Below are 16,132 nucleotides of genomic sequence, written 5' to 3' on the forward strand. Positions count from 1 at the left end.
AATCATGAAAATGGCGATGAAATAACTGGGAATACCATGTGCAACACATATTTATGTCTGTCTTAGGTTTTTTAGGTGAATGCTTTTCGTAGTTGGTGCATAGCCTAATACTTTATTTAGGAGAACTTATTATGAAGCTTCAATTTTTTTCTTCCAAATCTAAATAAAGAAATTCCTGGTTTCCTCTATTTTCAGAAAACCCGCACCTCCCAAATAAAGCCACCGCCGAGGGCCTGGATAAAAATAACACAGGAAACCAGGGGCGGTGGGAGAGACAGCCCAACGTTCCTACGGAGGCGCACCCAGATCGGATCCCCCTTCCTTTCCCCTCGTCCAAGCCTTGGCCTCTTTATAACCCCCACCCTCTAATCATCCCCGTCCACCAAAGCCTTCAGCCTCCCTCCCTCCCTCCCCTGCCAACCCCAAATCTCCCCTCGCCCGTCGCAGCTCTCGAATCCCCCCCGAGCATCGACCATGTCGGCCTACTGCGGAAAGTACAAGGGTATGATCCGTCCTCTTCCTCCTGCCCCCTCCCCCCTTGCTCGTCGTTCTCTCGATATGCCTGCCTTCTTCGGGTGTCGATAGATCTGTTACCCGTTTTGCTCTTCTGCGTGCTTAGATCTGCCGATGCTCGCGATTCCGTGCCATGGTTTGTTAGATCCGCACTCGCGGGTTAGATCCGTACGCGCTGTGTTTGGTTCTAGCTCGTTCGAGGCGCTGGCAGTTGGATCGGGTGCCCAGGGGATCGTCGGTTGCGTCCGATGATGCGTTGCATGCTGATAATTCTGTAGTTTGCTGCTGCTGTTAGGCGCATGCTGGTGATTATTTTGTGCGAATGATTATACTGGCGTTCCTTCCTTTTCTAGTAGTTTGTGGTTAGGTTGATTTACACATCTGCACATGTTTCTGTTGGGTTCGTGGTAGTGGTAATTAATTCTGGTTTTAGTTATTGAAGGTTGCATCTGTAAATCTAGATCTGTATAGGTCCTAGGGGCATATTTTTCTAAGGAATATACCGTTCTTATAAATATAGTCAAGCTGTATGTTTTGCTCTCCTGTAATGTTGATTATTAGTTGCACTTGCCCTTATGTTTACCACCTTCCTGTTGCGCATGTGCAATGTTTTAGAAAATTGTTGAAATTTTGTACTCAATTGTCAGAATTATGTTAGTAAATTTGATTTGCATTTGCTGTTATGCTTGCTAAACATTGTGAATGGTTGCACCAACTTGCAGCTCTGTAGATTTGAGCACAATTTATAATATATTTACAGTTATGGCAATTGATTGTAATACTCTTGGTTGATTATCTTGCAGATGAGCTCATCAAGAACGCTGCCTACATCGGCACCCCTGGCAAGGGTATCCTCGCTGCTGATGAGTCCACCGGCACCATCGGCAAGCGCTTTGCCAGCATCAATGTTGAGAACGTTGAGGACAACCGTCGTGCCCTCCGTGAGCTCCTCTTCTGCACCCCTGGTGCCCTCCAGTACCTCAGCGGCGTGATCCTGTTTGAGGAGACCCTGTACCAGAGCACCAAGGGTGGCAAGCCCTTCGTCGACATCCTCAAGGCGGGCAATGTCCTCCCTGGCATCAAGGTGGACAAGGGTACCATTGAGCTTGCTGGAACCAACGGTGAGACCACCACCCAGGGCTTTGATGACCTTGGCAAGCGCTGCGCCAAGTACTATGAGGCTGGTGCCCGCTTCGCCAAGTGGCGTGCAGTCCTCAAGATCGGCGCCACTGAGCCATCGCAGCTCTCCATCGACCAGAACGCTCAGGGTCTGGCTCGCTATGCCATCATCTGCCAGGAGAATGGTCTGGTGCCCATTGTGGAGCCTGAGATCCTTGTTGATGGACCTCATGACATTGACCGCTGTGCTTACGTCACCGAGATCGTCCTTGCTGCCTGCTACAAGGCCCTCAACGACCAGCATGTCCTCCTCGAGGGCACTCTCCTGAAGCCCAACATGGTCACCCCTGGTTCTGACTCCAAGAAGGTGGCCCCTGAGGTGATTGCTGAGTACACCGTCCGCACCCTCCAGAGGACCGTCCCTGCTGCCGTCCCCGCCATTGTCTTCCTCTCTGGTGGACAGAGCGAGGAGGAGGCGACCCTGAACCTGAACGCCATGAACAAGCTCCAGACCAAGAAGCCCTGGAACCTGTCCTTCTCCTTCGGGCGTGCCCTCCAGCAGAGCACCCTCAAGGCCTGGTCCGGCAAGACGGAGAACGAGGAGAAGGCCAGGGCGGCGTTCCTGGTGAGGTGCAAGGCCAACTCCGAGGCCACCCTCGGCACCTACAAGGGCGACGCCACCCTCGCTGAGGGCGCCTCCGAGAGCCTCCACGTCAAGGACTACAAGTACTGATTGATCTGCCTTCGGTGCTGTGGCCCGTTTGGGCGTCCCGCTTACCAGTATCATTGTCATTGTTTGGTTTCCTGAGTCCTGATATATCCTCGGATATCGAACATCGTTTTTAATAATATGGAACTTGTGTTTTCATAATACCGTAGTAGTTTCTTTTTGGAGTTGAAGTACCCTGAAAATCGGGTGCTGCGTATCGTAAATTGGAGCAGGTTTTTGTTCCATGGTCCTGTAATTTACCTGCTCATACAATGTTAAAACCTGTCATATGCTGAGTACACATGTGTTCCGTCACTTTTTTCTTGCTTGGCTATCGTTAAGTTTCATTCATGAAACGTGATTGCGCTGAGGCGTCTGGATTTTCCTTCGTCAGTTTGATGCACGACTTTCAAGATTTTGATAATGAAGGCAAAAATACTGCCACTTCCTTCCTTGATGTCATGTACTCCCTCAGTTCCTAAATGCAGTATAAGTCTAGACATTCCACTTATATTTAGGAACAGATTTGAAGGCACATAGCAGCAGATTCCAATCGACGTCCTCATCCAGCAAATCCATCGACCAGTTCCTGAAAGATCTCAAACCTGTAAATTACACATCTACAGGTTTGACAGTGCCATTGAAGTAATAAACGCAATTCAAATCTATGTACATGAACCACCTGCCTTTTGGATAGTAAGCTGTAAGCCCTTGGGCACAAGACACTGTATTCCATCGCCCCGCAGCTTTGTACCAAAGACAAATTAGAGACGAATGGAAAGTTGCTCAATAACACTAAATTAAAGGCTAGCAGATGATACAAGACCCCATGTAAGAATATTTTGTCAGTACATAACTCAAACACGAACATCTTACTGAAAGCACAAGTTCTTCGAATCATCTTGCTCAATGACTTATAATAGAATTGGGACAGGGACACCACCAATAGTCCAATACTAATGCAAACAAAGATCTCTTTCTCTATCCTAACAACACCACGAGAGGAAACGCCTTCATCCGATCATCTAAAAAACAGAGCACCCGAGCCTATAACATAGGAATCACATGCATGAAAGGAAAAGACTGAACCAATCAACCCCCAAACAAAATAGTAAGCTCACCACAATCATATACTAGTATATACATGTACCTTTTCATCCGCAAGGGAACATAAACCTACCTACGAATTCCTCCTAAAACCATCTTGATCCAACTAAAAAATTTCACAGGAGAAAACTTCAAACCGGTATGACCTTTCCAGAAAGAAAAATAAATACTCAATAAGCAAGATGGATGTTTTGCACAAAAACAACAATAGAACAAAAAAGTACTCCCTCCGTCCTAAAATAAGTGTCTCAACTACAACGGAGGGAGTAACTGAATGACTTTAGATCACAGGACTATGCTTTTACGCCATGAACAAATAGGAGAAAAGGATGAATAGGCTAATAAATATACACACCTTTGCATCAACACTATGTCTGGTTGAGATAACATTCAAAGACAACAACAGTGGCATAAAAAGCCCAACTTCACACTCATAAATTATTAGATCCAGTTAGGGCACACAATGTTTTTGAAATGAGCACCTCTCAACCCCAACCTAGCGGCTGCACCGCAGCGGCGGCAGCCACTGCGGCCCCGTCGCACACCACCCCACCGGCCACCTGATGGTGTCCTGGACTAGGGGGTGCTTGACACGTCTACTCCCGACCATATGGGATGGCGTTCCTGGTGAGGTGCAAGGCCAACTCTGAGGCCACCCTCGGCACCTACAAGGGCGACGCCACCCTCGGCGAGGGCGCCTCCGAGAGCCTCCACGTCAAGGACTACAAGTACTGATCTATCTGCCTTCGGTGCTGTGGCCCGTTTTGGCATCCCACTTTTCATTGTTTGGTTTTCGGATATCGAACATCGTTTTTAATAATATGGAACTTGTGTTTTCATAATACCGTAGTAGCTTATTTTTGGAGTTGAATTACCCTGTAAATTGGGTACTACGTATCGTAAATTGGAGCAGGTTTTTGTTCCATGGTCCTGTAATTTACCTGCTCATACAATGGTAAAACCTGTTATATGCTGAGTACACATCTGTTCCATCGTTTTTTCTGATTTTAAAGGCGCCTGAACTATTTTGGGCGTCACTCCTTCCGCTTCGCGCGAGTGGAGCGCTGGCAAGCCGTGAGCGGAATCAATCCTAACACTTGGCCCGATTTTTTTTCTTTCTATTTTGTTTTATGGTCTTTTACATTTAGTTGAAGATTTTAGTGATGCTGAAAATTAAAGGGACATTGCTGAGTAGCACTACGCATTTCGTACACAACAGGAACTACGTACAGTACTTCTTGAAAGAAAAACAGTGCATTTTCTTCCTGCAAATAAGTGTTCCCTCCGTAAACTAGTATAAAAGCGTTTAGATCCCAAAATGCTCTTGTGAGCTTGATCTCACATGCACCCTTTGTTACAGTAAAATTGAAAAAATATTTTAAAAGTTAAAAAATCTATTTTTTTTACAACAAACATTGATGTCATTTTCACGTGCGTGCAAAATTTCAATGACAAAATGACATTCATGCAAATCTCGGTAAAAATAATCAATGCTTCAAAAACAGTTTTTTCAATCTTTTTTGCCGAGGCCTCCACAATGTTATTTTATCACGAAAATTGGCACGCATGTGAAACACACATCAATGTTTGTTGCCAAAAAAATTCAGTTTTTTTTCAATTTTACTGTAGCAAAGGATGAACTCACATACTCCATGTCCCGTTTAGATCACTCTAAACTCTTTTATATTAGTTTACAGAAGGAGTAATTATCAGCATCAATCACTACTCCGATTCTCACCTGCTGTCTCTCCCGAATCGCCTATGGCTTTGTTTGTTTCAGCTATACGTAGCAAAAATCAGAAGTTGAAAAACAACTGAATCGGAACATTCGGATGTAAAGACCATGTCCGCCCGTGTTGACATTTCAGGTCCTGTTTTACGTGTAATCACAGTGACTCGGGGTGTTTTTCTTTTCTTCTAAAACCCCTCACATAACTTATTTTGAGATGAAGGAAGTATTAATTAAATAAAATCATCCATTATAGTTTTCACCACACATGACAGAACACTATTAACACATCATCACATCTATTAACAAAGCTAACCCCCTCGCATATACTCTCTCCGTTTCAAAAATAATTTTTACATCAACAGTCAAACTTATCATTTCCAAAAAAGGAAATCCCCAAAACACATTCAGTTTCCAAAATAATAGGCTTGTGGAGATTGATACTGATGTAAAGACCAACGAATTTGATGATGCCTTCTCATGGATGGAGGTTAAAAGTCAGAGGTCTAAAAAGTGTCAAGCTAAAATTTCCACTAGATTTAGATGATAGGTCTATTTTGGAATGTGAGAGGGCTTAATGGCCCTCACAAGATCACAAAGGTGCAGGAGCTCATTAGATCTCACTGCCCTGACTTTGTTTGCTTATCTGAAACAAAGAAAACTGAGTTTAGTATTACTCAGCTAGAGGCTATAGACTCTAGAAATGGTTTTATTTGGAATTGGTTGCCTGCTAATAACACTACTGGAGGCTTATTAGTGGGGGTCAAGGAAGATAAATTTGAGATTATAGCTTGTAATGTATTCACTTACAGTATCTCCCGTTTGATGAAGAACAAGTGTAATAACACTGTTTGGAGGCTTATCTCTGTTTATGGTTATGCTTATGATGAATTTAAGCTTGATTTTATTAATGAGCTCCATAACCTCCTAAATAACTGGACTGGGCCCACTATTATGGGTGGAGACTTTAATTTGGTTAGAGCTGCTGAGGACAAGAACACTGGGCTAGTCATCCAGCATTGGGCTGATCTTTTCAATGACTGGATTAATAAATTTGGCCTCATTGAGATTAAGAATGCTGGTAGGAAGTTTACTTGGGCCAATAACCAAGACAATCTAGTCATGGCTGCTTTAGATAGGATTTTTGTCTCTGCTGACTGGGAAAGACTTTTTCCTGCTAGCCAGGTTAAAACTCTTCCTAGAATTGGGAGTGATGAAACTTCCCTCATTTTCAACTCTGATGCTATTTCCATTCCTAAGAATAAAGTTTATAGATTTGAAAAGTGGTGGCTAGAAGTTCCTGGCTTTGATGAGATTGTTCACAAAGCTTGGAGTGTTGATTGTAAGTACTCCTCTGCTATTGATATTTGGCAGTTCAAGATCAGGAATACTAGGAAAGCCACCAAGGGGTGGAGTCTCAATTATGAGGCTTCCCAAAACAGGACTAAGCAAGCTTTAGTTGCTGAATATAATTGTATAGACATTCTTGTAGAAACTCAGCCTCTGTCCCCTAATTCTAAAGCTAGAATTAAAGTGATTGCAGGTGATTTAAATGAGATTTGGAAGAAAGAGGAAATCAAGGCCAGGCAGAGAGCTAGGGAGAGAGACATTAGGGAGGGGGATCTAAACTCTGACTACTTTCAAGCCCTAGACAATCAGAAGAGAAGGAAGAAGCATATTGCTGTGCTCGAAACTGCTGCTGGCCCAGTTGAAGACACTGAAGGTATTATTGCTAATGTAGTAGATTATTATAAAAATCTCTTTGGCTACTCTCCTGCTATAAATCTTAAACTTGTTGATGATTTTTGGGATCAGTCTAGCATGGCTACTGCTGATCATATTGAGTTCTTGGAAAAACCTTTTACTGAAGAAGAAATTAAGAATGCAGTTTTTGGCTCATATGCTGAAGGTGCTCCTGGACCTGATGGTTTTCCATTTTTATTTTATCAACATTTCTGGGATCTCATTAAAAGTGACTTGTTTGCACTTTTTAGAGATTGGGAGAAGGGGGAGATGGACTTGTACAAGCTCAACTTCTCCCTTCTGACCCTTGTCCCAAAGGAACCAAATGCTGTTTCTTTGGACAGGTTCAGACCCCTTTCCATGATTAATTGTAGTTTCAAGATCTTTGCAAAATGTGCTGCTAATAAGCTAGGCCTAGTTTGCAATGATTTAATCTCTCCTAATCAAACTGCTTTTATCAAAGGCAGGTTTATATTGGAGAGTATTGTTTCAGCCCATGAGGTGGTTCATGCTGTAGCAGCAACCACCTCCAGGGATTTTGTTTTAAGCTTGCTTATGAAAAAGCTTATGACATGGTGAATATAGATTTCCTTTTGGACATACTTAGGAGAAGAGGCTTTGGCCCTAAATGGATGTACAAATTAGGCTCCCTACTTCACAATGGGTCTGTTGGGGTCAGGATTAATGACACCAATAGTGAGTTTTTTATTGCAGGCAAATGTGTGAGGCAGGGTGATCCTGCCTCACCCTTGCTTTTAATCTTGCTGCTGATGTGTTCACTAGAATACTAGCCAAAGCTGCTAATCAGAACATGATTGCCGGGGTTTTTCCTCCTTCTAACCCAGCTGGGGTCATAAGCATGCAATATGCTGATGATACCCTCCTGTTTTTAGATAAGAATTTAGAGCACGCTAGGAATTTAAAGTGGCTCCTTTCTTGTTTTGAGCAACTTTCTGGGATGAGGATCAACTTTCATAAATGTGATCTGGTTCCTATTAATATTGATAGGGATGAGGCTACTAGTTTTGCTCAGTCTTTGGGTTGTAAACTAAGTTCTTTCCCCATTAAATATCTGGGTGCTCCCCTCCACTACTCTAAAATTAGAAGAGAGGACCTCCAGCCTTTGGTTGACACTATTATTAAAAGAGCAGCTGGCTGGAGGGGGAGGCTGTTATCCTTTGGTAAGAGGTTGATTCTGGTCCAAGCTTGCCTAGCCAGCATCCCTTCTTATCTTATGGGATATATTAAATTCCCCAAGTGGGCTATTAAGCTTATTAACTCTCAACTGGCACATTGCTTTTGGGATGATTATGAAGGTCATCACAAATATCACCTAGCTAGTTGGGGGTCGCTTACTATGAAAAAGATGTATGGTGGGTTAGGGATTACTGATCTCTCTTATATGAACTTATGTTTGCTTGCTTCTTGGGTCAGCAGATATAATAGAGATGAGGGTAAGATCTGGAAAAGCATAATAGGTGCTAAGTATGATACCCAGTCCCCCAACATTTTTACTTGCCCTTATGCTGGTGCTTCACCTTTCTGGAAAGGTGTTCTTTGGGCTGCCCAAGCTACTAAGTTTGGCTACTCCTGGAATGTTGGCAATGGTAAGAAAGTCTGGTTTTGGGAGGATCACTGGTTTGGGTCGCCCCCCTAGCTACTCTATACTGAGACTTATATAACATTGCCAATGAGCACGACTGTACCTTAGACCAAGTTTGGGATGGCTCTAACCTTAAGATTACTTTTATGAGATGTTTTTCTAGTGAGCTTCTCTTTTTGTGGTTTGAGCTAGTAGAGATTGCTAAATCCATCCTCTTTTCTTCGGATGAGGACTCGCTTATTTGGGACCTTAATCCCAGCGGGGTTTACTCTATAAAATCTTTGTATAATGTAGTTAATTTTAGGGGTGTGCTTCCTAAAAACACTCCTGCTATGTGGAAAATCAAGATCCCTGCCAGGATTCATATTTTTCTATGGCTGGTGGTTGACAACAAGATTTTGACCAGGGATAACTTGGGTAAAAGACAGAATGTTCCTGACTTATCTTGTGCATTCTGTTCGTGTGATGAATCTTGTCACCATTTATTTTTTGGCTGCGAGGTTGCGACTGAATTCTGGAGAAACATCTCTAGAATCACTGGATACAGAGGGACAACCAACATGCTTTCCTTCTCGGACTGTTGGTCTAGAGGAAGTAATATGAGTGCTACAAATATTGTGCATGCAGCCGGCCTCCGGGCCATCTGGAATACCAGGAATGACTTAATTTTTAACCGCGCCAAATGGCTTAATACACAGGTGCTGTGGCGCAAGACGGCCTCATATGCTGCACGGTGGGAACCTCTATCTGTAGACCCTGTTAAAAAGCAAATTCAAAACATGGTGCGGGAGCTAGAGATTCTGATCAAAGCTCCATTACCGCTGATGTGGCCGGATCCAGGCTGAGGAGCTGGGTGCAGTTTTTGTTTTTAGCTGTTAAAATGAGCTTGTGGCTCTGAAGTTAGACAGGGGAGGTGGCTAGTTTTCATTGCCCTTAATTTGTGGCCGTCTTCCTTGTAATAGCTGGCTGCTAGCTTATATTTTCCCTTTGCTTTAGTGTGCGATAGTGTTACATTTGTAGTTTCTTTGATGTACTGGACTGTTGTGATTTCTTTGCTTGGCAATGGAATCGGGGCTGGGCCCTCTTCTTCTAAAAAAAATAAAGACCAACGAGGATGCCTCTTAGTTTCGCTTCATTGACCCTATGGCATGCCCCAATATAATCCCAAGAGGAAAAGATAATTTCTCCATTATGGTTCCTGGCAATCACCCCACACTCGCAGCATCCATGACCTCCACAAAACTTGCGTCGACATTAATCTTAGTGAACTCCGAAGTGGGAGGCTGCCAAGCAACTAATTATTGCCTTTCTTTCAATATGGAGAAGTACAAAAATACGAAGTATAATTGCTTCCACTCCATTTAAATTGAAAAGCCCATCTTTAATGTCGCTTCAACACCTTCATATGCCATGTAAACCACATCCTCCCTCCGTCCACAAATATAAGATATTTTGGATATTTTAATATAGACTATATATACACTGAAATGAGCGAACAAATACACTAAAGCATGTGTGTATACACTCGATTCAGAAAAGAGTTAGAACATCTTATATTTGTGAGCGGAGGGAGTATAACATTGTTTAGTTAATACAAGTGAAACACCTAAAATAAAATGTGGAATAATTCGGGCGATTATATTAGTCAGGGCTCTAGCCAATCCCTGTCCCCACTCACAACAGCTGGGTCTGACTCAGAGCTTCGGCCTGACTCATGGTTTGTGTACAACTCAGTGAGGTGGCTCGTTGGACTTGCTTGCAGCGTGTGAGAAGTAACGTGAGCTATCTAACTTTACCAGCACATCCAGTGAAATGCGCTTCTCATAGGAGTGTGCCATTGCATACGACATCAAAAGCGATATTCATATACCAGGGTATATCAGTACACCCTTGTAACATTTTTAATCTATTCAAATAGCCATGCCCATGTTTATGGACGTCTTGCTAATTTTGTACTTAATCATAGAAGAACTTCAACAAGTAATTAATAAAACTTGCCAAATGTATGAGTGCCTTGGGGATTCTTCTTTGGGTGATGCGAAGGGGGATGCAAGGCAACTTTATGTTTGCGGACAGGTTAGGTGGATACATTACATGACTTTTATATGTTTACTTACCTCATATATGGTCTCTTAACTTATCTCATCTCTGATAGACGCAAGTTGTAGCATGGCTCTGTAGAATGCTCGTGCTTGCTGCTGCTCAAACCATATAGCCCTAATTTTGATAATGTTGCATACTTAGTATAGATCTGATGTAAGTCTTGTGGAGTATGTCATGTACGCGCCCTTGCTATTCAATAAACTTGTAGCTTTTAGGACATGTATGGTGAAGGGCGCCGTTAGCTATGGTTATCCTAGGCAGTGGTCTGGAAAGGGGTATGACTACCATTTGATTTTTCTTTAAGGCCTTCTTAAGCCTTACACACCTCCAGATGCTATATTCTAAACATCGTTTTAAAGAAAAATGCTTGAAATAGCCCAAAATTAAAGGATTTCAACAAGACTAAATGATATAGTTCAATAACAAAGGACTAGACAATTTTAAGGTAGCTTGACATTAATAAGCCATGGGGCAACAACACAACAAAAATTACGTATTAAGAATTAGGTGCCACCGGAATCTCCATTAATAGACAATCACTTATCCCTGCCCACCGCGGAAGTACTCAAGGTAGCAAGCTAGTTAGGCTAGTCATAGTGGGGAGTAACTTAGACTAGTAACATGCATATGTTACTAGTCTATGTTACTACCTCCATAGTGGGTAGTGTTATAGATGTGGTAACATAGAGTGCTTCATTTATTACTTTGTAGACTCATTTTACATTGAAAATCGCTATGTGATGGTAACATATTATGTTACTCCATTTGCATCTCTCCTCATTAATTACTTGCCACATCATATTTTTTGCCTATGTGGCATGCATGTTACTACCTATGTTACTCCCACTATGAGCAGCCTTAAAAAATGATGATCAATCACCTGCCAGGAGTTAATGTGGATAACTTATAGGTTGCAAGTTTGCAACACATCGGTACCAAACACACTAACACATTCGGATCCAACACGCACATCAGAGATCTGCAAGCACAAAGAACTCGCCTAGTGCCTCACTTGCCGGCGACGCAGCTGACCGCGTTATCATGCCGCCACATACTGGGGAAGACCAGCGGGGAATGGAAGACGACTAGTCGAGCTAGAGGAAGCAGCAGTAGCCGCCGCCGTCGTCGTCGTACATAAGAGTGTGGTCGGGTGGATAATGGAGAAATGGAGTTTTGGGGAGTGGGAGCTCTTGGTGGGGTGGAAGATTCGGTACTTTTCCAATTTTGGCTTGGTCACACTCGATTCATTGGGTTGATGGGCTCCAAAAAATAGTCTGCTACATGCTATCCCCTTTTAGCGCAATATAGCGTGCTATTTTGCGAATAGTGCCATAGTGTTGGTGTCCTGGATTAGGGGGTGCTTGCCATGCCGGCCAGCTAGTTATGTGCCGGGCCGAGGACCCACCGAAGACTAATGAATGGGCCATGCTGGCCCTGGCCCTCGACGCAGCCAAGACGAAGATCTCCTGGAGGCTTGACGCACACTTCAAGCATATTTGAATGATCAGCATGCTTATCTGTAAATTGTAGCCGACCATGTGTAAACCCTAGGTACCACTGGCATTTATATAAGCCGTGGGGTTTAGTCTGTAGAGACGCATACGTAGTTTTAGAGCTTAGAACATCTTCATATGATCTCGAGGTAGATCATCTTGTACCTTGTACCTATTACAATCAATATATAAGAAGCATGATATAGGGTTTTACCTCATCAAGAGTGCCCGAACCTTGGTAAAACACCATGTCCCTACTTCTCCTATTACCATTTAGCTCAGGTCGCCAAGCTTGGGACCCCCTACCCGAGATTTGCTAGTTTTAGCACCGACACATAGCGAGCAAAAGGGTTCTCCCCATATGCTATAGAGTGCTAATTTTTCTGTATCCTCCTAGCCTTGAAGGCCAAGGAAGGAGTCGTGTACACCACAGTTAGCAGTCGAGTGACGAACGTCCCAAAATCCAGCATGGACCCCGTGGAGAAGATGGACAAAGGGCTATCAAGGTGCTTCTCAGCCATGGTGATCGCCTTGAGTAGAATGAAGTAGAAGGTTGGTGACTCGGCCATGCTGAGCAACCGGGTCTTCATGAAGGCTGACTCATTAGTGGGGGACGCCAAGGGTGAGGAACCCGGAGGAGAGTGGGGTCATCGGGAGGTAGTAGGAGAGTTGCCTCTCGTACATCATGACTTCACACCGCCACAACACCCGAGGAGGTCGTCGAGCCTAGGTACAAGTCTTCGGAGTGGTTGCAGCCAAGTGATACGTCTCCAACGTATCTATAATTTTTGATTGCTCTATGCTACTTTATCTACTGTTTTGGACTATATTGGGCTTTATTTTCCACTTTTATATTATTTTTGGGACTAACCTATTAACCGGAGGCCCAGCCCAGAATTGCTGTTTTTTGCCTTATTCAGTATTTCGAAGAAACAGAATATCAAACGAAGTCCAAATGGAATGAAACCTTCGGGATCGTGATTTTCCAAACGAACGTGATCCAGGAGACTTGGACCCTACTCCAAGAAGCTTCCGAGGAGGTCACGAGGGTGGAGGGCGCCCCCCTGGGCGCGCCCCCTACCTCGTGGGCCCCTCGGAGCTCCACCGACATACTCCTTCCTCCTATATATACCTGCGTACCCCCGAACGATCAGAACAGGAGCCAAAAACCTAATTCCACCGCCGCAACCTTCTGTACCCATGAGATCCCATCTTGGGGCCTGTTCCGGAGCTCCGCCGGAGGGGGCATCCACCATGGAGGGCTTCTACATCATCACCATAGCCCCTCCTATGAAGTGTGAGTAGTTTACTTCAGACCTTCGGGTCCATAGCTAGGAGCTAGATGGCTTCTTCTCTCTTTTTGGATCTCAATACAATGTTCTCCTCCTCTCTCGTGGAGATCTATTCGATGTAATCTTCTTTTTGCGGTGTGTTTGTTGAGACCGATGAATTGTGGGTTTATGATCCAGTATTATCTATGGAAAATATTTGATTCTTCTCTGAATTCTTTTATGTATGATTGAGTTATCTTTGCAAGTCTCTTCGAATTATCTTTTTGGTTTGGCCAACTAGATTGGTAGTTCTTGCAATGGGAGAAGTGCTTAGCTTTGGGTTCAATCTTGCGGTGTCCTTACTCAGTGACAGAAAGGGTTGCAATGCACGTATTGTATTGTTGCCATCGAGGATAACAAGATGGTTTTTTTTATCATATTGCATGAATTTATCCCTCTACATCATGTCATCTTGCTTACGGCGTTACTCTGTTTTACTTAATACTCTAGATGCATGCTGGATAGCGGTCGATGAGTGGAGTAATAGTAGTAGATGCAGAATCGTTTCGATCTACTTGTTTTGGACGTGATGCCTATATACATGATCATTGCCTACTCATAACTATGCTCAATTCTGTGAATTGCTCAACAGTAATTTGTTCACCCACCGTAGAATACTTATGCTCTTGAGAGAATCCACTAGTGAAACCTATGGCCCCTGGGTATGTTCTCATCATATCAATCTATATCACTTTATTTACTTGCTTTGTTTTTACTTTGCTTTTACTTTTACTTTGCATCTATCTATCAAAAATACCAAAAATATTATCTCTATCAGATCTCACTCTCGTAAGTGATCGTGAAGGGATTGACAACCCCTAAGCGTTGGTTGCGAGTTGCTATCGTTTTGTGTAGGTACGAGGGACTTGTGCGTGGTCTCCTACTGGATTGATACCTTGGTTCTCAAAAACTGAGGGAAATACTTACGCTACTTTACTGCATCATCCTCTCCTCTTCGGGGAAATCCAACGCAGTGCTCAAGAGGTAGCAAGAAGAATTTCTGGCGCCGTTGCCGGGGAGGCTCACACAAGCAAGTCAACCATGCCAAGTACCCATCGCAATCCCTATCTCTCGCATTACATTATTTGCCATTTGCCTCTCGTTTTCCTCTCCCCCACTTCACCCTTGTCGTTTTATTTGCCCTCTCTTTCCCAATCTCCTCCTCTCTTTTCGTTTGCCTTTTCCCGTTGCCTTTCTGTTGATCTTGTGTTAGTTTGCTTGCCATCATGACTAGTTTCATATCGTCTCCGTTATCTCCCGAGAATGAGGTCTTAAATTTTAAACAAAGAGAGGGAGAAAATCTAAAAGATGCTTGGTATAGAATTTGCAATGCTCAAAATAAATCTACCAGGAAGCAATCTACCTCAGTTCTTCTTCGCAATTTTTACGTAGGTGCTAATCCTTGGTATAGATATATCCTTGATACCATTACCGGAGGGAATTTTTTGGGTAGCCATACTTTTGATTCTTATAATGCTTTAATAGATATATTTGGTTCACCGCCCCTTTTGATTAATGGAACTACGTTAACTTTGGAGCATGTTATGCAAAGGCTTGAAGCTATTGAAAATAAAGTTGCTACCATTGAATCAATTGAAAATCTTGATAAAAAGATCCACAATCAAATTACCCAATATGGATCTAAGGTAGGAATGACTTTGAAAAATATTAAAGAAAAAGAACCCCTTGTTAATGAAAAAATAAATCTAGATTCCACAAGAATCGATAAACTTGAGGGTATCATTACCAACTTGGGAACCGCTTTTTCTTCCGTTCAAAACACTCCAAGTTCTTCTACTAAAAATATTAAGCTTATTTATGTTCCTAAGAATAAGGGTGAATCATCTAGTAAGGAAACTGCGGATCTTAAATCTATAAGTGTTCATCCCAATCTTTTTTCTACCATTAAGGAACAATTTGCTATAGATGAGTTCTTTGATCTTTTGCCCGAAAATTTGTCAATTACTAGGAATAAAGAAAACTCTAAAGGAGGTAATTGCCTTATTGAAGAATTGCCTACCAAAGATGGCAATACCTAGATCTATCCTTGCTTTTATGCCTAGCTAAGGGCGTTAAACGATAGTGATTTTTGGGAGGCAACCCAATTTTATTTTGTGTTTCTTGTTTTTGGTTCTGTTTAGGAATAAATAATCCATCTACCTTCTGTTTGGATGTGGTTTTATGTTTTAATTAGTGTTTGTGCCAAGTAGGACCTATAGGATAACCTACGATGATAGTTGATTTGATTCTGCTGAAAAACAGAAACTTTGCGCGCACGAATTTAGTTATGATAAATCACAGGAACGTGATTTTGCGTTGATTCTTTTTTCTGCTGATCAATAAACATATTTTCCAGGACTTCCTATTTTTGTAGAATTTTTAGAGTTCTAGAAGTTTGCGTTAGTTACAGATTGCTACAGACTGTTCTGTTTTTGACAGATTCTGTTTTTCGTGTGTTGTTTGCTTATTTCAATGCATCTATGGCTAGTAATTCAGTCTATGAACCATAGGGAAGTCGGAATACATTAGGTTTAACACCAATATAAATAAATAATGAGTTCATTACAGTACCTTGAAGTAGTCTTTTTTTTTCTTTCTCTAACGGAGCTCACGACATTTCTGTTGAGTTTTGTGTTGTGAAGTTTTCAAGTTTTGGGTGAATTCTTTTGATGGATTATGGAA

General features: G+C 42.7%; 1 protein-coding gene across 1 annotated transcript; it reads left to right on the top strand.

Annotated features, from left to right (window-relative positions):
• Positions 1-265: 265 nt before the first annotated feature.
• On the top strand, positions 266-2,656 carry LOC123071650 (fructose-bisphosphate aldolase 1, cytoplasmic). Its single transcript, XM_044495229.1, has 2 exons — positions 266-502; positions 1,317-2,656. The coding sequence occupies exons 1-2, from the start codon at positions 475-477 to the stop codon at positions 2,363-2,365; spliced, it is 1,077 nt and encodes a 358-aa protein (XP_044351164.1). The 5' UTR covers positions 266-474; the 3' UTR covers positions 2,366-2,656.
• The last annotated feature ends 13,476 nt before the right edge of the window (positions 2,657-16,132 follow it).

Source organism: Triticum aestivum, chromosome 3B, assembly GCF_018294505.1.
Source record: "Triticum aestivum cultivar Chinese Spring chromosome 3B, IWGSC CS RefSeq v2.1, whole genome shotgun sequence".
NCBI classification, from domain to species: domain Eukaryota; kingdom Viridiplantae; phylum Streptophyta; class Magnoliopsida; order Poales; family Poaceae; genus Triticum; species Triticum aestivum.

Bases quoted from the DNA above. Each gene is read 5' to 3' on its own strand.
- LOC123071650 (XM_044495229.1), top strand. From the start codon at position 475: ATGTCGGCCTACTGCGGAAAGTACAAGG. The intron at 503-1,316 runs GTATGATCCGTC...ATTATCTTGCAG, and splicing joins CTACTGCGGAAAGTACAAGG to ATGAGCTCATCAAGAACGCT.